This window comes from Ovis canadensis, chromosome 1 (genome assembly GCF_042477335.2).
Source record: "Ovis canadensis isolate MfBH-ARS-UI-01 breed Bighorn chromosome 1, ARS-UI_OviCan_v2, whole genome shotgun sequence".
Taxonomy (NCBI): domain Eukaryota; kingdom Metazoa; phylum Chordata; class Mammalia; order Artiodactyla; family Bovidae; genus Ovis; species Ovis canadensis.
In genome coordinates, this window is record NC_091245.1 from 217,858,349 (window position 1) to 217,880,396 (window position 22,048).

Consider the following 22,048-nt stretch of genomic DNA (forward strand, 5'->3'; position numbering starts at 1 on the left):
TTGTATACTATGACTCTATTTTATGACATTAAAAAAAAAAAATTATAGTAACAAAGAAGAGATTAGTGATTACCAGGAGTTGGAATGAGAAAAAGGTATGACATAAAGGAATAGTAACAGAGGTTTGGGGGAGAGATAGAAATGTTAAATGTATCAAAGAGTCAATTTTACTTCATAATTAAAATTCTAGTAAAAATAATAATGTATTATTGAGTTAACATATGTAGAAGTAAAATGAAAATGGCACAAAGGCCAGGATGGGATTAATGAAAGGAAGGAGGGAGGGTGAGAGAGAGGAGGAAAATAAAGAACATTGTAAATAGTAAGAAACTTCATAAAGATGATGAATTGTTCTTACAACAAAAAACACATACGTATATTCAGGCCTTCCATTTTTGCAAGCATGGTGAGCACCTACTTGCTGAAAACAAAATAATGAAGTAAGAAAAACTTCTGCCTAAATACATCAACAAGCTGACAAGAAAGTGACGTATCTTCAGAGGCCAAAATATAAGTGAAAGTAGAAAGCTGAGTACTAAACCAACCTTTTTCCCAAAGACATTTGCCTAAATCAATTAAAGTTAAGCATCACCTATAAAAGCCTCAGTGAGAACAGAAGACCCACATAAAACCTAGATTCCAACATATTAATAACTTCCAGTAAAGTTAGAAGTATGTTTAACCAATGACCCAGAAATTCCAGATTTCTGCCCACAATATGTTCTTAAGCAGCCATGAGTAAGAACACTCACAGAAGCGCTACTAGTAACAGTAAAAACAAACAGCAATGAAAACACCAAAACAAATTCCAATGTCTACTAAAAATAAAAGTTAATTAGGTGGGTATAATCATACAGGAAAATGAATTACTGCCACATGCAATGACACAGATGTATCTTAAGAACATTTCCATCAAGTAAAAAAAGCAATTCACTAAAAAATATATACTGTTACATTTAGACAGTTTGATTTTATACATATATATGATAGATCTATCAGGAAAATGGTAAGCACAAAACTCCAGGTAATGGTTATCTATGAGAGAGGGAAAAGAAACTAGATTGGGGAAAAATGTAATAGAAGATGCAAAGATATCTATAACCATTTATAAGCATTCCTTTATATAGTCAACATTTCATTAAATAGCCTAAACAAAAATATTCAGACCATCAAAACACATCAAGATTAAAACTTCTCATACTCTTAAGACACAATATCTTAAAATATTTTTACTGTTTTAATCCCACATATAAAATTAGTTAGCTAAAAACTCTGATTCTACCTTTCCAATATATCTCAAATCTATCCTCTTTTCATTCTCACTGATACTATCCTAAGAAGTTTAGTTTATTAAAATCTCTAACCAAGAGTGCTGAAATAATCTTCAAATTGATCTCGCCTCCACGATTTCTTTCTCTTTCTTCAATACCTCCTTCAAAGTGAACCAAATGACTTTCTAAAATACAAGTCAAATGTTACCATCTTTCCCTTCCTATCAAAAATTCTTTAACAACAAATGACCTAGCACACTGTACAAAGGCCTTCCCCAGTCTGGAGTAAGATATCTTATCTCAACTCTTACTATATTCACACCCTAAACTCTACCCTTAGTTCAGTTCAGTTGAGTAGGTCACCTGTGTCCAGCTCTTTGCAACCCCATGGACTGCAGTATGCCAGGCTTCCCTGTCCATGACCAACACCCAGAGCTTGCTCATATTCACGTCCATTGAGTCGGTGATGCCATCCAACCATCTCATCCTGTGTCGCCCCTCTCCTCCTGCCTTCAATCTTTCCCAGCATCAGGGTCTTTCCTAATGAGTCAGCTCTTCACGCTGGGTGGCCAAAGTATTGGTGTTTCAGCTCCTCCCTACCCTTAACCCACCCTCAACTCAAAATCCCCTGGACTATTCAGTAATACCGGGAAGGATTAGTCTTTCTGTATTGTTGGAATAATCTCAAATACACTTCCCACCCATATTCTTTGCATGCACTAATCATAATCATGCTTTAAAACTCATTTCAATTTGCATCTTCTGTATACTTTTTCAGTGTTCAACCACTGAAAATTCCAGCCCAACACCTTCCCTAAACTGGAAGAGGAGCAAAATTCTCACCCCACATATCACCAAATACCGTAACTAAACCTCTCTCATGAGGTTCAAAACTTTCCATTTAGTTATAATTAGGTGTGTATGTTTTAACTCTTATTCCAGTCTAAGTTCCTTTAAAACAGGAATCCTCTTTAACACCTTATATTAATAGGCACCTAAGTATTAAATGGAAAAAAATCAAGAAGCTACACTTAATTTTGGAGGTTAAGTAAAAATTAAGCTATTCCAAATTCAAATTAAAAAAAAAATTTGTAGGACACATTAGTAGGACACATTAGTCCTACAACAAGCTTGAAGAGAACACTATAATGAACGTGGCCCATGGAGGTTTAAGTAAACTTAGGTGAATTTATACTAAGCACAGTAGTGTGGAAGTTTGTCTACAGTGTAATAATTACAAGTGCTTTTTAAAAAGAAGTTTTAGTGCATGTAATTGATATGCAGGTTAAAATTTGAAACTCCAGGGCATTTACCATGGCCTGAAAGGATTTACATTTCTAGGTTATAAATGCTACCAAAGTACATGAACAGTACATGCCAAAGGGATTTTCTGCTCCTCAGCCACATTTTGGCTGACTATAAACACTTCAACAGGAAACTCCTCTAGGATGGCTTCCCTTGAGGAAGAGCAGAACTGACTTAAAACAAGTTTAGTTTAGTATAGCAGAGGGCCTCATAAAACCCTGACTACTGCTAAACAAATCAACTATGAAGAATAACCTTTCCATGAATACCAAGAAAAAAGTTTTTCATTTCTTATTCATGCATCTTATCAATGGTACAAGCAACTAAAGGCCATTATACTGGACCTTAATGAACAATATTAATAATTAAAATAGAATTAAAAATTAAACCCAAATAAGAAACTCCTTATCATTTTCTATTCAAAGTTAAGCTAGGTGGTATCAACTTTATTTTCCTGACAAATTATCTTCTTCATTACCACAAACAAATTTATTCCTTCTTTCTACAGATTCCAAAATAATGTCCTATTATTATGCTTTTCAGAACCTTGAATTTTTATTTATTCCTTAATATCTTCCTTGCTCTCATCCTACAAGGATTTCTTAGAATTGTTTTTCTTCAGAAATAACTTCATAGTACATTTTAATAGTAGTAAGCAATGAGTCAACATTTGACTACTGCAAAATTTTAGAAAATGACACATTAAAGGATAACTTTTAAAAAATTACTATGGCAGAAACCAACACAATATAGCAAAGCAATTAACCTCCAATTAAAAATAAACTTAAAAAATAAAAATTTACTGACAAATATGTTGTTATGCTTCATCGCTAACTGTTTTTTCATATATCAGTTCAGTTCAATTCAGTTGCTCAGTTGTGTCTGACTCTTTGCGACCCCATGAATCGCAGCACGCCAGGCCTCCCTGTCCATCACCAACTCCCGGAGTTCACTCAAACTCATATCCATCGAGTCGGTGATGCCTTCCAGCCATCTCATCCTCTGTTGTCCCCTTCTCCTCCTGCCCCCCCAGTCCCTCCCAGCATCAGGGTCTTTTCCAATGAGTCATATATAAACAGTACTAAATAAAGCAATGACTTGAATACACACTATCATAAAAAGCTACCACTTCCAAATGTAAATGCAGTATCCTGACATGGAAGCTGCAACATTGTGAATTAAATTCAGTCTCCTCTAAGACTGTCTATTGAGGATCCTTCTCTTTTTAAAGTCATTATTAAAAAAAAAAAAAAAAAGGCTATTTCTGCATGAAAAAAAAGCTACTTTTAAATGGCATTTCCCTAACAGCAGTTTCTGTCATAGATTTTCAATATCTATGTTTAAATTCTATGCTTATACAATTCTCTTACAAAAAATAACACATTTCTTTGTTTTTACTTATGAATGGTGAAACAGAGATCATTTTTCCAAATTCTTACCTGAATAATTGTGGCCAATATGTTTACATAATTACTTTCAGTCTGATAGAGCTCTTTCGCAACTTGCCACCTGGCTGACTGCTTTGAAGGAACTGGAGTAGAATTCTTAGTAGACTTAGTACAAGACTTTGGTGTTTCTAAAGGAAAAAGGAGGAAAGATTTAAAATGGAAGCCAGATATAAGCACCAAACACTGTACATATTTAACAAAAAAAAAAAAGAGAGAGAGCGAAGGGTATCTATTCTTATAAATATACCACCATATATATTTTCATTAAAGTAGAGTTTCATCCTAGAATAAGGCCAGAAAGGAATAACTGTCATGTACTCTTCAAAAACGTCAAGATCATTAAAAAACAAAGAAATACCGAAAAGAAGAACTGTTCCAGATAAGAAGAGACTAAAGAAAGATAACACAATTTATAATCCTGGATTGAATTTTAACTCAGAAAAACCTTTTTGCTTTTGCCAAATAGCATGGTAGGATATTAGTGGAACAACTAGTAAGATCTGAAGGTCTATAGAGTAGATGAATGTTAAATGTTAATTTCCTAATTACAATTAACCTAATTAGACTCACTCCTCCATATTCAAAGCAAACTATTTCCTAAAAACTCATTCTGTATGCTGTTACAAGTATTCTTGCTCCTCTTGTAATAAATCTCAAATCCAGCTCAGCTTTCTACACCTATCTGAAACTGACTTTTAATTCCTTCCATGAATATTTAGTGACTACCTGTTCTATACTAAGGGCTTGCCTGGTGGCTCAGTGATAAAGAACCCAGCTGCCAGAGCAGGAGATTCGGGTTCAATCCCTGGGTTGAGAAGATCCCCTGGAGAGGGAAAAGGCAACCCACTCCAGTATTCTTGCCTAGGAGGTCCCATGGACAGAGGAGCCTGGTGGGCTATAGTACATGGGGTCCCAAGAGTCACACATGACTTTGGGACTAAACAACAACTCTATTCCAGGCACTGGGAATAAAGCAGAGAAGACAGACAAGGTACTTATTCTCTTCAAGTTTACATGCTGGTGCAGAGAATAAAACAATAAAGGAGTAAACAAACAATTTCTAACAGTGGTAACTACTACTGAAGATGACAACCCACAGTCAGGTTGGTAGGAAGGAGTAGTGGGACAGGGCCTTACCTTTACAGAGAACCCGGTAAGATTTCTTTAAAATAGGGAGAGCAAGTATAAAGTTTCCGAGGTATGGTTTTAACAGTAGAAAAATCTGAAGAATAACAGACACTGTGACTAATACCCAGAGAGCATTAGTGGAGGACAGTAGCACATGACAGGAGAAACAACTGAGGAAGGGTTACCCAGGAACCTGAAGCTGTGGCAATACAGAGCTTACTGTCTGTGCAGAGAACAGCATGTGCTAATTTACATGTTTTTAGAGACCTCTCTAAGTGCTGAATGTAGAAAGGCAAAGATGAATATAGGGAGACCATCTAAAGGACCATTGCAATTATCTAAGAGAGACTATTTATAAAAAGGTTGATAAAGGAAGGGTAACAAAGGAATAGAGATTGAATCAAGATTTCTAATGTGATTATGTGAAGAACAGCTTGTGTATTAGACATGAACAAGGAGGTGTGAAGAATACAGTTGAACAGGAAAAACCTCAAATTTGGGCATCATCAGCTATAGAAAGAAAAGCCATAGAATTAAATGAGATCACTTAGGAAGAATTCAATGGAAAAGAAATGACTCAGGAATAACATTCCACATTTAGAGTTGGAAAGGTAAGTTAGGCCAAGGAGAAAGACAAATGAGTGATATACAAAAGCCAAAATTTAAAAATGTGTCCAGGAAGGAATAGCTGCTCATGTGCTAAATGCTGTTGACTATACAAAAACTGTCAGGCTCCCCAGCAAGAGCACTGAAATTCAATTGGAATGAACTGAAGACAGTAAAAAGAAAGGAAATGAGACAATGGATCAAGATAAATCCTTCAAGAGTAGTTATATGAAAGGGAAGAGAGAAATAGGATAGTCAGTGGAAAGTATTATGAAGTCAAGGGAAGGTTTTGATTATTTCATAAATTAGAAAACAACATACTTGTGTGCAGACTGAAAAAAAAAAAGAGGGGAAAAAACTGAAGATCAAGGTACAAGAACTAATTATATGCAGCTTCCTATATCAGCTGATAAACAAAGTAAGTTCACCTTTTTCTGACTTCATTGTACCTATTTTCTCCATTATTCATGTGACATCTCCTGTGATTCTTTGTGTTAACAATCTGCTCTCTGAACAGCTCTATCACTTTCTAGCTGTGTGACTCTAGACAAGTTTTACTTCTCTAATCTCAGTACAGTCATCTGTAAAACAGGAGCAATAAAACTTATCTTATAAACACACAAAACATACAAACACTTAGTATATAGCATGCAACTGTTAAATCTAAGCATTTCCATGTGCCTCTTCTCCTCAGCTAGAACAAAGGCCAGTCACTGTCGTACGGATTTATCTACATTCTAATAATTATTCTATTCCACTAAATTTAAAGATTTAAAAATGTGAATTACCTCCATAGTTAATGCTAGATTCTGGTGTGTTGGAGATATCTAGGAGTGACCCTATAGAAAGGGAATGTTCAGCTGATGGGCGCTTACGGGGAGGGAAAGGTGACGAGTCTGCCTCTCTTGAAAGCTGAGCAAGTGTCTCTTTTAAACGACGTCTTTTGCGATTGCTGTTTGGGGTATTTAGAGAAAGCAGTGACACTGATTTCTTGAGCTCAGGTGTATTAGCCTGTAATCAAAAGCACAAAAGCTCAATTTTACTTCTGTGGTTCTTTAGTGAGACAAGAACAAAAGAAAAACAAACTTAAGAATCTGATAAAATCTGGGTTTTGCACAATAATTTTACAACTACACATTTTTCCACATAATTCGGCTGCTTCATAAAACATAATAATCAAAGGACTATTGTAATTGTCTAACCACTAACACCTAATTCTTTTTCTCCACAGTAATACTACCATTACATATTTGCCTATAAGCTTGTTTATAATCTACTCTCCATTAGACCATAAATTCCGGGGAGGCAGGGACCATTCATTCATATTTTGTTCACTGTATCTCTGGCAGTTAGCACAGTGCCTGGATACAGTGCTCTTCAATATTTCTCAAATACCACTTGATTTTTTTTTAAACTGTACTGTCTTTAAAAATGCATTGACAAAAAAAAAAAAAAGGAAAAAAAAAATGCATTGACGATGTTGCACAAGGGCTTTCACGAATTGAGGTGAGCACGGGCTCTAGGCTTGTGGGATTCAGTAGTTGCAGCACATGAGCTTAGCTCCCCCACAGCATGTGGAATCCTTCCAGACCAGAGATCAAATCCATGTTCCCTGAATTGGCAGGCAGGTTCTTAAGCACTGGACTGCCAGGGAAGTCCTACCATTAGATTTTTTTCAGAGTTCTCTCTTGCAATCTGAGGCATATTTTTTAAACTTTAGGCTCAGAAACTTGTATTGAGAATAAGGGCCCAAAGAGAACATAACAGAGTAATATTTAGATTTTATACTTCACCTTCAACATTCCATTCAAAATTATTAAATCCCAAACTGAAGTAAATTTTCCCTTGAAGCCTGCTTCTATATCTTTCTGTCACATTCTGGTGAACGACACCATTTTCACCAAGATCCAGCAATGAAGGCTGGATTTTCCTTGCCTATAATTCCTTCTACTACAGTCATTTTTTTAAATGACATCTCTCCCTATTCTTCAGTTGCTCCAATACTTACAGGACAAATCAAAACGCTTTAACATACTAAAAACTTGATTCTGCCTATTTAGTCAGCTTTATCTGTTGGCCTTCTTTCCCACACTCTTTCCTGAAGCCATACTTTTAATGTACTTTTAAGCTTTCATACCCTCTCCCACCTGCTGTCTAACATGAATTTCCTTACTAAGTTAGCCAAGGAAGATGGCTCAGCATTTATTTGCTCTTTTCAATCCTTCCTGAGTCTCTGAGTTAGTGGCTAGAATACATACATTGCTCAATTATGGCACATTTCATTGTGTACTGTAATTGTATGCACATCTCTCGTTCCTTTAAGGTTCTAAGTTTTTTAAGATAGGGATGTTACGGTTTATAACAGTATCACCAAGAATTAGCACAGAATGACACAGATTAAAATAAGATTCAATACATTAAATCTCCATAGACTATCCCTCAATATCCAACTGTTTAATTATTCTGACATTCCTAAACATGACAAAAAAACATGATCTATGTGCTAATTATCCTAGGTTCTTTTGGAATAAAAAAGTGTCGTCTTCATACAATCAAGCTCACAGAACAAATGAAAAAAGGGACAAACAGCATACCTTTTCATATAAATACATAGTTTCTCCAGCTCGGGCATCCATTTGAATGCTTCCCCAGAACCACTAGTGGAAAGAAGACTTTAATTAAGAATTTATCTCATCAGAAAAGCTATTACTAATGTTTTTTAAAAATCACTCTTATTTTACAATTACTTGCCTCTTGTTTCACAACATAAAGTTTCTTTGAAGGTTCAAATGGAAGTTCTTTAACTATATTCTCTTCAACTATAAGGTGAGTGCATCTTTCATCTCCAACTGGTAAATAGTTTCCTCCTAAAGAGGAAAGCATACAAGCATACATAAGACCAGCTGTTTATCCCCAGGCCCAAATTTTTTAAAGAGACATATTCTCAAGGAAGTGATTAGCAGGAGTAGGGAATAAAATATGTTAGCTTTTAAATTATGCTGAATTCTACCTTGCATTTTAGTCATTTCTTCCATATTGGTTTTCTCTTCATCCGAAAAACCCAGGAAACTTAAAATGCAATCTTGAAATGGAGGAACTTTAAATTCATTTCTAAAGTCATCAACTGATGCACAGAAGTCCCTAAAAACAAAGTACACTCTTCTAAAACCAGCTTAACTGAAATTCAATATAAGTGAAGCAGATCAATTTATAAATCTACAGTAACTTTCAAGGTTTTAGCATAATCCATTTATTGAAAATATTTTACATTAGGTCCTGAAATGTTCATAAAAACTATAGCTAAAAAAAAACTGATGTGTCCTCCGTCATCCCAGAAGTAACTTCCCACACAGTTTAATCACAGGTAATTGTTAAAGATGCAAATATCTGCTCTGTACATGAAATTTTATATGTATTACAGGGGTTCTACAGTTTCATGAAATCTTAAGTAATAATCAAGTACATGAGCAAGGAATTGTGAGACTGGAAAGCTTAACAAGGTTATGAAATGCAATTACCACTTAAAATGTAACCAGCCAAACGTAAGAAAAAATATAGCACAACCCAAACATCCAGATGCAGTAAGCTATTACCTGATAATTTTAGAATGCTTTTATTGGTTATTAAATTATTTTATAAAATAAAGTTCAAAGATATCATAGATGTCTTTCCATTTTCAATAACTATAATAATAATAAAAAAAATTTTTTTCCTCCTATACTTTATTCCCTAAGCTTCACGAAGACGGAATTAACTTTTCATATATTAATTTATGAATTTTGGGCACATGGGTTTCCTTATGACATGTGACTGATTCACATAATTAACAACTGAATTTCTAAATACTTACTGTTCATCCCGCCTTTCCCAAGCTTTATAAATCCATTCTGGTTTCATAATTGGAGTACCCAGGCTCACAGCTACCTAAAAACACAAACATTAATTATGATGCATTTTTACCTTAAATAACTGCATTCTTATAAAATATGAACAATTATAATTACATTCTTAGATCACTGCCCATCTGCTTTGTAACAAAATATAAAGAAAAATTAAAGAAAAAACTATCTTTCCATCATACAATCCAGGTTAAAATAACTTCCAAAACAAGTTCCACAAGGTCCAAGCTGTTTCATTTTATTTTAAATAAATACATCTCCCAAGTTAATTCAGTTCATCTTTATTACATTTCTATTTCTGTGTCTCCTTAGAAGTATTAACCCCCATGATAGCACTAAGAGTTTAAGAGAATATATCTGATTAGGTCACCAAATCTTAGATATGAATTCTAAGTATACCTTCCAGGAATTCAAGATTACCCTAAACTTACCATTTGCTACATATATACACTGATGGAGGGTGAGAACAAAGTGATAAACTCTTCAAGTGCAATCTTAAACTAAGACTTTAATCCCAATAAAAGTATTTTCTCCTGTTCTATAATTTTCACAAGTTAAATCTTGGAACTATTTTATAAGAACAAAGTTCTGCTCTAGATAAGAGAAAAATACCTACCCTCATCACCTTCTGACCCCCTTACTCACCAACGCTCATAGTAATTCTTTCCTAATATTACTCATCTAAAATGTTATTCACTTACCAACCTCCACTATCCAAATCATCTTTCAAGACCTAACTCAAGCTCCACTGCCTCCTTCAAACCTCAGGGGCCACACTCCTATGATTTAAAATTTTTTACTAAACACACATATAGCAAAAACTGAATTTCTGATCCTCAATAAATTGTGAGAGAAATAGACAAAATGAGAACACTTTCATTAAATCCATTACCAAACAGTGCTATATTGAAATACACAAAAACACTAAAATTTACATACCCTGAATTTTTCTCCTTGTGTACAATTTGCCACCAAATGTGTAACTTTTGAATTAAAATCTTTTCTAATAACTCCACCCATGTGATGAACCAATGTCACCAATCTGACCTCAAAAGAAAAAGTAAACATTGTTTTTTTTTGATTAATATAAACAAAATTTTAAATGATGTTTATAGTTCATTTAGCATATACTGATTTCTATTTATCAGGTACATGAAAGAATTTTTATAAAGTTTATGTTAAAAAAATTAAAGATTCATTTGCCTTACTGGCATAGGCAAAATCATACAGAGATAAGCTAGTTAAGATTAACATACAAAACTAAGTTAATTAAAGACTGGCTTTCACACAAGTGAAAAAGTAAAGATATTACTTCTTAGAGGTGGGTGGTGAAGTAAAAAAGCTTGTTGCTTTGCCAGGCAAAGGGGGACACAACAGGCTTGTGTCCCAAAAAAATGTATGTCCTCAATTTATTACTTTTTAAAAGCCAGGTTGTCATCACATCAAGATTCTTCCCACTGAATTCTATTAATACCCCATTCAGTCAGTTCAGTTCAGTCACTCAGTCGTGTCTGACTCTTTGCGACCCCATAAATTGCAGCATACCAGGCATTAGTTCCAACATAAATAATTTTACAGATCAAAGAAAGAAATTTCTATGAATTCTCTAGAGCAATGAGAATACTTTAAGACTAGATATATATAATAAAAAATGGCAATGCATAAACAAAAACTTCAAATAATATGCTAATAAAATACTTAAAAAGACAATTTAAACAGACAGCTACGAAGTTTTCCTAATTCACAGACCAGCCACCCTAGACAAAACATCTGTTTGTTCACAAGGCTCTTCAGAGTGTTTCTTCACAAAGTTTAAGACCCCTTTCATACTCATAGTGGGCTTCCTGGTGGCTCAGACGGTAATACGTCTGTCTGTAATGCAGGAGACCCAGGTTTGATCCCTGAGTCAAGAAGATCCCCTGGAGAAGGAAACGGCAACCCACTCCAGTACTGTTGTCTGGAAAATTCCATGGATGGAGGAACCGGGTGGGCTACAGTCCATGGGGTTGCACAGTCGGACACAACTGAGCAACTTCACTTCACTTCACGTTCACAGTAATTTCTCCTTCAATATTTTAAAAATAAAATCATGATACAACTACCAAAAAAAGGCAAATTTAAATTTATTTTTCTAGAGAAAATATTCTTTGACTAGAATGTTTTAAAATACTTACTAGTTCTTCTTTCTTCCTGAATCCAGTAAAACATATTACTAGATTCATCATGCTGGTACAATAGAGTGGGCGACATGCAAATGGCAGGGGCTGAAGGATACAATTTTAAATCTGTGAGACTCTCTACAGCAAAAATAGAACACATCTTTCTAAACTAAACATATTTCCCTCTCTTGCCATTTAACACTCCAAACCCCAAAATATACTTGCATCTTTCAACATGCAAGAAATCGCAAGGATCAATTTCACAATAAAAGTTCCCATGATTTCCCATATCATATTTGATACACATAATCTAAACACACTTTACTACTGCCAAATAAAACATAAATATCCATACCCACACCTTTGTTTCCAAAATGTACTTTGATACATGAGGTATTGTCTATAATAAAAGATTTCCATATACTACTGTAAAAGCTTCAAATTAAAGTTAAGAGGTCAAAAATATTTTTCTAATAAATACTGATCATATATATACTTGAACCAAATATGATTCTAACTTTTCAGCTAAAAAATGGAGATACTAAATAATTTAACAAGTGATTTTATCTATCTATATATGAAAGAGAATGCTTAAAAACAGATATAAATTTAATTCCCACTATTGGGCAGAAATATACTTTTCCATAATCTTGGCCTTTAAAATGTTTGTGTTTTTTAAAAACAAGACTTCTGAATCAAAACAGAAAACTAAAAGATTATAATGTGCTCATCATTAGTATCTATAATAAAAGAAGCACAAAGATCTAAGCAGTTTAAAGTTACTAAGGCAAGCTTAAGAATGCCAAAACAGAGCAATAAAATATGTATCACCTCTGCTACAACTTGAATGAAATGCTATTCAAAAACAAAAAGCTAAAGTAATTTCCCTAATTTATCAGTAGAAACTGATAAAAATGCAATTGTGGTAGCAGTTCTATGTGGAAGAAAATTAAAGTTTATGTACTTATATATACATATCTTTGGTACTCAGGTTTAAAGCAAATTATTTCTTCCCAAGATACTGCAGGTATTAAGATTTTGTATATACATATGATATTCTTCGGGCTTCCCAGGTGGCGCTAGTGGTGAAGAACCTGCCTGCCAATGCAGGAGATGTAAAGAGACGGGGGTTTGATCCCTGGGTCAGGTTCGTTCCCTGGGTTGGGAAGATCCCCTGAAGGAGGGAGGGCAGAGAATCCCATGGCCTGGCGGGCCAAAGTCCATAGGGTTGCAAACGGTTGGACACAACTGAAGCGACTTAACACGCACGCACACACATATTATTTATGATTAAAGGACTTCTGAGTTCTACAGAAGGTAGTACTATAGAGTAGCCACTACTATTCCTATTTTAAATATTTCATATTCTCAACAATTAATGAGATTTTTCTGCAAAAAATTCATTAATAAAATTTTATTAACCTTGAAAAGTTATAATAAGCATATATTCCTTCTTACCTCTCCTTTTTCTGCACAGTTTAATACAACTGGTGGTCCAATAACTCTACAATCAGCCTTGTATAACTCATTAAAGACAGAATCCTGGAAGTCCATGACTATGAATACATTTTCAAATTCTGGAGAATCCAAACTTTTAACTTCTTCAACTGATTCCATCTTTACAAATGGCAGTTTAATTTCCTTGATTTTTTTCCATGGCATTATTAAGAAATAAAATTTATATATTATAAAATCAATTATAAATCTCTCTAAATAAGACCCCCAAATCAACTCAGTATCAACATTTTTATTTGTATATTTGTAGAAATGTAGAAACTTAAGTTTTAAACCATACAATGAGCATTATACTTAATAGTGAAGTCATATTTCTTTACTTATTTATATAAATATATCTCGACATTAAGATTTTAAATTTTGAAAATTATTATAAAGGCGTAAGTTTCTGACATGACTTGGTAGCCATTATAAAGCATCTAGTATGGATATAAAAATAGGGATGATGAATTTTTTAAGTACACATATTTTGATAGTAGGATGCCTTAGAAAGATATCCAGAGTTGCTTTTTATTCTGACTGAGAAAATGATGCCATACACATAGTTCTTCCTGCACAAATTATAGTCAGAAAAAAAGAAAAAAATACTATGACATGTAACATCTACAGAAAGTTCAGTATATATGAGGGAAATAAGAGAAAGATAAGAAAATATGGAGGCAACTACAACTTTGTATACACAGGATTTAAAAAGACAACTTTGTAATGTACATCCATGACAAAGAATGAAGATAGTTAAGGATCTACATGACTTGTATAAAAAGAACAGAACCATTTAAAAGAAAATTCAAATGGGGGAGTCAATATTTGGGCTTTACTTCCCAGGCTGATGTGAAGGGATGAATTGCGTATCCCAAAACTCATGTTGAAGTTCTAATCCCCTGTACCTCAGAATGTAACTATTTCAAGATATGGCCTTTCAAGATGTAATGAAGGTTAAATGAAGTCACATGGGTGGATTCTAGTCAGACTGTATTAGAGGTGGATAGGTGTCCTTGTAAGAGAGGACATCTGGACATACAAGAGAGATATGCATGCACAGAAGATGAGCCACATGAGGATAAAGCAAGAAGGTGGCAGTCATCGACAAGCCAAGGAAAAAGGCCTCAACAGAAACCAAACCTGCTGACACCTTGATCATGGACTTTAGCCTCCCGGAAAGTGAGAAAACATATTTCTATTGCTTGAGCTGCCCAGCATATGTTATTATGGAAACCCTCACAATCTAGTATTAGCTGGTATAGGGAATTAGAGATATTTCATACAGTGAGGTAAATTCCCTGATGACTGTCAAGTATTGACTTGCAATTGTAGAAGTAATGCAAGAATTTGGAATAAAATAAAATTATTGAGGAAAAAGTAGAGTTTAAAGTATTAGATCTTCACAAATACAATAAGTGAAATGTCATTTAAATTTAACAATGCCAAATTACTCTATAAGGATTTCATTATTTATAAAACATTATAGTTTGAGGTTTCAGAAACATCCAAATTTTAAAATAAATGTCATAGTTTTCATTAATCTAGTTTCAGAGTGTTCAAAGTATACCTCACGTCTACTTTAGGCCCAATCACCATTAAGTGGACTATAGAATACAATCAAAGGAAGTGCAGCATGCCACATGCAAAGAAAAGCTTGACCTACCATATTAACAATACTTTTTATTAATTTTTCATCCGATTTTCCAGGACAACTTTCTTTTATCTTTATAACAGGGACTTCCATTATGTTAATAGTCTGTGATGAGATTAAAAAAACTATAATTTATGCACCGATGGAAGGAAAATAGTCTCTTTAAAAATAAAAATAAAAAGCTCAATCTCCATACCTTTAAGGCTTTTATGAGTTCTTCTTGTTTTCCAGATTCTTGAACCAGTATGACTCTTGTTTCAATCTGAGGCATTTCTTCTATTAAAATTAAAAACGTTTAAGTAAAACACTTTTATTATTCACTAACATCGAAATCAGTAGTCTCCAACCCCTTTTTGGCTAGATCTGTAATGTTTTCCATCTTTGAGATAATAACATTCCCTGAAATTAAAATGACTTAATTCCTGGCTTTTTAAAAAAATCTCATCAGGTATCATTTCAGAAGAGAAACATACTGTATTATAAACAAAGTATTCAAACATTAGCACTCTTCATAACCAAAGAAAGCATTCACCAACTTGCAGTCATCCTCTTAAATAGTGCATACAACTCTATGAAAGATACGTTAACATAGTGGAAAGGGAAGAAGTGGCTCTTCACCTACCAGTCCTAAATGAATATATTCTAGTAAACAATATTGCAGCTAGATTGCCCTCACATACAGCAAAAGCAATATCCAACAAGACACCCTCTCCTTCGAAGTTGGAAAATGCCAAACAATAATAAAAAAAAATCTAGTGCAATGGGTTTTTGTTAACAAATTTTTACGGAATGCCTGTACCCTAACTTAACAATATTACAGTCAAATCATAAGAAAATTGCTAGTCAGTAAGCTTAGGATTAAAAGAGTGATTTGGCATTTTAAAGCAGATAACATGTTTACCTTCAACACATGAGGCAGATCTAATACATAAGTTTTCCTTAGAAGTTTCGGCAACTTTCGAATCAAAAATGGAAGAGTCTGCCAAGCCTGTACTGCCAGCAGTGGATGCTAATGCACTATTATCAGCCATTGTTTGTTCTCTTCTATGATGGCTGAAAAAAAAATGTAAATAAAATTACAAAAAACGAACATAATTGTTAGGCAAAAACAAGCATTAACACCTACAACTTACAAGAAATATCATTACCCGTTTTTTAAAAATACTGAACTGAAGGAAGTCAATCAACTTCTGAGGCTCAGTTTGCTCTTTATCTATAAAATAAAGATACTCTTACCTGACTCATAGAGATACAGTAAAATAACAATGTAACAAAAGTACATTATATGTATAAAAGTACAAAAGTACAGGATATTACCAGACAGTCAAAAAGTACTCAAAATGTACTCATAAATACTATGCTACCTCCCCCTCCATACCTTTGCCCTCATCCAAACTATTTCTCTTCCTATTTTCATTTATCATGTCACCATCATCCCCTAAATAATCCCAGTCAAAAACCTGATCCATCCTTACTCTTTCATCTACCTCATTTGCCCTCCCCCAAATTGCTATCAATCCCTCAAGCATCTCTGTATCTCTGGGATCCAGCCAGTCTTTTTGTGGCCAATGCCACAATGCCCACTTGGTGAAAAACAACAGTTCCAGACAACTGTCTCTATCGCCAGTTTCTTCAGAGGTCACGATCCACATGGTTTTCAGGGTATGGTTCTAAAAATAAATGTGACCATGTTACTTCCCTCCTTCAAACGTGCATGAGAAGGGCTTCTTAGACAATCAAGTTCAAATTCACCATCCAGTTTACACTTTCATCCTAGCCCACCTATTTAACCTCACCTCCTCTGTTTCCCCAAGTCCATATGGACTGTACTGCTCCGGCCACAAAGAATTTCCCAGATTTTTGCAAACAACTTACTCCACACCTACTTGCATTTAATAGGGCTCAATTCTCCACCTAGCATGTCTTTCAACGCATCACACCACTTGACTTATCTTCTGTAGATTTCTCCAAACTTCTCATATATAACTGGACTGCTCCCTTATCTGTATTTTCATATTACCTTACAAAAGTTTCTCCTCTAAAAGATTTCATGAGACAGTTAACAAGTGTCATTATGATCCTGGACTATGAAAGAAAATCTTTCTTTTTTAAATTTCTAGGACTTAGGAGTTGAAACGTTAAGCAAACAGGGAATAAAGAAAAAGCTGAATAGACCTTTATCAATTCAAACCGGAGTTTTTAATGTAAGTTTATCTTGAGGTAAATTTCCAGAATACTGGGCAAATACAAAGAAGAGGCCATATCTTATTTAAAGGTGCATACCTGATCTAATTTACCTTTTCCTACATTTTCAGAATAACAAAATACACAACTAACTTTCACTAGATTTTTAACAAAGTAATGTTTAAAGTATTATTAGCCTCATTTCTGCAAAGTGATATCAAACAGTGTGACAAGGTACACACTAATAATAGTAGACTTAAGCCTGATTATTAAGTGCACTAACTTATACTAGTTGCTTCAAAGTCAAGCAACTCAGCTTCCAGTCTCAACTCTGCACTTAGTAGGTTATATCTCAGTTTCCACACCAGGACTCAAATCCAATTGTGATAAACTTATTAGATGATGTCTTTACATGAGTGACAATTATTCATTCTCATGATGCAGGGAAACATTGAAGGCAGAAGGGGACAACAGAGGATGAGATGGTTGGATGGCATCACTGACTCAATGGACATGAGTTTGAGCAAGCTCTGGGAGTTGGTGATGTACAGGGAAGCCTGGTGTGCTGCAGTCTGTGAAGTTGCAAAGAGTTGGACATGACTGCGTGACTGAACTGAACTGATAATATTCACAATGTGAACATTTCCCATTGTTTTACCATACATCCACATCAATCATTATTTAAAGGCTCCCCAAAGGAGAGCTCCAATAGTTGTTAGTAAGAGTCTTAGAATAAATAATAAATTCTATCCAGCCCTTATTTTTCTGTTACCTCTCTCACACTTAAATGTTTCCAGTGAAAAAGAAAGGCTCTAAACAGGCTTTCATTTCAAGTCCCCTTAAAAGGATGTTAAAAAGAAAAATCCACCACAACTACTAACCTATATGCTGCAACTACTGAAGCCAGGGCCCAACTACTGAATTTTTGTGCTTGGCAACAGAAGCCACCACAATGAGAAGCCACAAGAAATGAAGAGCGTAGCCCCAGATCGCTCACCACAACTCGAGAAAGACCACATGCAGCAACAAAGACCCAGCGCAACCAAAAATAAAATTTTAACAAAAGAAAAATCAAGACATGATTGCTGCTTTAAGGAACATAAGAGCGAGTCTTTAATAAATCAAAAATACCATGAGTTCACATTTTTTCACTTATGCCTCTCTGTTTAAAGACCATCAAAATAGGGAAGTAACTAAAAAGTAAAATTGTCACTGATGATACTATATATGATCAGTTTATTGCCAAAATAGCTTTTAGTCAGTTCAGTCGCTCAGTCGTGTCTGACTCTTTGTGACCCCATGAACCGCAGCATGCCAGGCCTCCCTGTCCATCACCGGAGTCTACCCAAACCCATGTCCATTGAGTCGGTCATGCCATCCAACCATCTCACCCTCTGTCGTCCCCTTCTTCTCCTGCCCTCAATCTTTCCCAGCATCAGGGTCTTTTCAAATGAGTCAGCTCTTTGCATCAGGTGGCCAAAGTATTGGAGTTTCAGCTTCAGCATCAGTCCTTCCAATGAACACCCAGGACTGATCTGCTTTAGGATGGACTAGTTGGATCTCCTTGCAGTTCAAGGGACTCTCAAGAGTCTTCTCCAACACCACAGTTCAAAAACATCAATTCTTCGGCACTTAGCTTCCTTCACAGTCCAACTCTCACATCCATACATGACCACTGGAAAAACCATAGCCTTGACTAGATGGACCTTTGTTGACAAAGTGATGTCTCTGCTTTTTAGTACGCTATCTAGGTTGGTCATAACTTTCCTTGAAAAGAGTAAACGTCTTTTAATTTTATGGCTGCAGTCACCATCTGCAGTGATTTTTGAGCCCAGAAAAATAAAGTCAGCCACTGTTTCCACTGTTTCCCCATCTATTTGCCATGAAGTGACTATGCCAAAGTCTTTGACTGTGTGGATCACAATATACTGTGGAAAATTCTGAAAGAGATGGGAATACAGACCACCTGACCTGCCTCTTCAGAAACCTGTATGCAGATCAGGAAGCAACAGTTAGAACTGGACATGGAACAACAGACTGGTTCCAAATTGGGAAAGGAGTATGTCAAGGCTGTATATTGTCACCCTGCTTACTTAACTTATATGCAGAGTACATCATGAGAAATGCTGGGCTGGATGAAGCACAAGCTGGAATCAAGATTGCCAGGAGAAATATCAATAACCTCAGATATGCAGATAACACCACCCTTATGGCAGAAAGTGAAGAAGAACTAAAAGGCCTCTTGATGAAAGTGAAAGAGAATGAAAAAGTTGGCTTAAAGCTCAACATTCAGAAAACTAAGATCAAGGCATTCGGTCCCATTACTTCATGGCAAATAGATGGGGAAACAGTGGAAAACAGCTTTAACATTTAGAAAAAAGATGCATGCTAAAGTTACCATGTATCAACAGTCTGATTACAAACTGAAAAGCACTAATAATTTTTTCACATTCATGTATTCTGTAAGCTTTTAAGATAAACACACACAAAAAATCAGTGTTCATAAACCCATACAGATTACTTTTCATCTGAGAACATACTCAAGGAGTTTTTAACTAAATGCAACATATGCCTCTTTCCATAACAAAGATAAAAATCTGTCATTTAAACAAGTTTCCTTTTATTTTTTTAGGCAATCATCTTTCAGGGTGGAGGAGCTAAACGCCATACTGGACATGTTGGTGGTGTGATTGACAATAACACTGTTCACATTACCTAATACTGTCATTAACAAAGAACTTTTATTTAACCAATTTATGGCACTGTTCTAAACCTTTTACTTGCATTCATTTAATCTTTGCAACAATCCTAAAGGGCAGGTACTGTTATTATACTCATTTTACAGATAAGAAACCTAGAGCAGAGAGATAAACTTCCCCCAGGTCAAACTGTTGGTGGCAAAACATTCCATTCCGAGCCGCTTTCAGAGGCTGCGCTTTTAACCCTTAAACCCATACCCATCTGTACGCGGGGTGGAGAGCCCTAAAGTGCTGGCATTTTACATTAAATACTAAAAACTAAAGATGCCAGGAAGAATCCAAGACTGAAACCACTAAGTAATCTGAGATAAGCCCCCAAAGGCCACAGCTGCCGGCCCCCAGATCCGCAGAGCCCATTGTGGCTTGCCAAGACCCCCTTTCCGACAACTCCCCCCTTTGCCCAGAAACTCTTTCGGAAAAAATATCCAACCCGGCAAGAGATGACGAAGCATAGCAGCCAGGATGACCTCCAGCCCCCGGCCGCAACCCGGCCCCGCTGTTGGGAAGACGGCGGGGTGGTTTCCAGAGCCGGGAAGCCAGGGCTGGGTGCTCCGGAATTCGCGGTCACCGGGGCGGGGCCGTGGGGCACAAGCACAGCGGCCCACTGCTCTGGGGACGCCGGCCCACTCCCCCCTCCGCCACGCGCACCCACAGAGCCCTCACCACTCTCAAAGGACGCCCTGGAAGTTCCACCTTTTCAAGCACAGGTCCTTCTCACTGTTACCGCCATTCCTCGCCGGCCGCGGCCACAGCCAATTCAAAAAGTGAGTCGCTCTCTCTAAAAGGCATGCCGATTGGCGCGTGATGTCAACCTCTTTCCCATTTGCTGGAGTCTCCAGAGGGGCGGTGATTGGCCGCTGCGCACCTCCCCGCAGACGCTGACGGATTGGTCGAGCGTGTGTTTCAAATAAACCCAACGGCTCCGACGTCAGAACGTCACGAATTTGTGGAGAAGCGCCGGGATGCGACCGGTAGGTGGCGATAGAGGCTCCTGGGTTTCTGTGGGAGTGATTAGCAGGTGTGTCTGAGGCTACCGCTTGTTTACTCAGTAAACATCCCATTTCTAGGGAGAGGTTGAGTGGATTTTCGGTCCCCTCAGCTTTTCTTTTTTTTTTTTAATGGATTAGACTCTGCCAGATCCCTTAAATGTAATCTGTGCCTTGACAGATGAATTTTTCCTCAGTGGTTCCTGTGAGTTGTAAGATTTTTCTGCCTGTATGCTTCCGGCCTCAGGAATTTAAACGTGTGTTAAGGGGCTTAGAGTTTGGTAGTTGTCTTGGTGTCCAACACATGGGAACTTGGGGTCTCGACAGCTGGACTTTCAGAAGCCACCTATTTATATCCTGACGTATGTAAAGCACTGTACTCTAGTCTAGGGAATTTCACGCATGATTACAATAAATTCTTAGTGTTTCTAGCACTTTTTAAAATATATAAACTTGCATTTGAACAAATGTAAAACTATGGCACGAGATTCTAGAATTTTCTGAAGCCAAAGTAAATTGTTTCCTGCTGCACCCTCTCTTCCTCGAGGTCTGTTGCTGCTTTCCTCTGACATCTAGCCAAGTTTATCATCTTTCCTATAATTCCTATTGCTATAATGAAAATCTTTCCTTTGTTTCCTATTAATAAATATAATGCTCTGTGCCACCGTCTCTTAAAAAAAACACACCTCCCAAAGGTGAGTTCTGCATAGTTTCAAACTATTTGCTAGTTAAATAAAGGCAGAAAGGAGAACCCATTGCTAGAACATTAAATTTGGACAAGAGAAGGAAAACATACTTTGTAATGGAACACTTCCTAACATCTCAAACAGATCCTCAGTATTTAGAATTTTTCCTAATTTTGTCAGGCCACTTTAGAATGCCTGAAAAGCGTATAATGCATTCCACAGAATGAGTGAAGCATGTGGTAATTGCTGGTTTCCTTCTTCATAACTGAAGAATATTTACCTTCAGCCCTCCACTTAATGCCATAATAACTGTTACAGCAAGGACTTCCCTGGCAGCTCAGTGGTAAAGCCTCTGCCTGCAGTGTAGGAGACACAGGAGACACAAGTCCAGTCCCTGGTCCGGAAGATTCCCTGGAGAAGGAAATGGCAACCCCTGGAGAATCCCATAAACAGAGGAACTTGAGGGGCT

General features: G+C 36.2%; 1 protein-coding gene across 6 annotated transcripts in view; it reads right to left on the reverse strand.

Moving 5' to 3' along the window:
• ECT2 (epithelial cell transforming 2) overlaps positions 1–20,906 on the reverse strand; it is a 59,066-nt gene extending 38,160 nt beyond the window's left edge. The window contains exons 1-13 of one of the 6 annotated variants that reach the window (XM_069559815.1): positions 20,571–20,906; positions 15,866–16,017; positions 15,161–15,240; positions 14,977–15,069; positions 13,275–13,457; positions 11,832–11,921; positions 10,597–10,704; positions 9,609–9,682; positions 8,769–8,899; positions 8,510–8,625; positions 8,353–8,415; positions 6,634–6,769; positions 4,016–4,152 (exon numbers count right to left, since the gene is read on the reverse strand). In XM_069559815.1, coding sequence (XP_069415916.1) covers positions 4,016–4,152; positions 6,634–6,769; positions 8,353–8,415; positions 8,510–8,625; positions 8,769–8,899; positions 9,609–9,682; positions 10,597–10,704; positions 11,832–11,921; positions 13,275–13,457; positions 14,977–15,069; positions 15,161–15,240; positions 15,866–15,995 — 1,341 coding nt within the window. In that variant the 5' untranslated portion in view covers positions 15,996–16,017; positions 20,571–20,906. Of the gene's footprint in view, positions 1–4,015; positions 4,153–6,546; positions 6,770–8,352; positions 8,416–8,509; positions 8,626–8,768; positions 8,900–9,608; positions 9,683–10,596; positions 10,705–11,831; positions 11,922–13,274; positions 13,458–14,976; positions 15,070–15,160; positions 15,241–15,865; positions 16,018–20,570 lie in introns of all 6 variants that reach the window. The other 5 variants (XM_069559805.1, XM_069559828.1, XM_069559823.1 and 2 more) reach the window with 5 other exon arrangements.
• Positions 20,907–22,048: the final 1,142 nt, after the last annotated feature.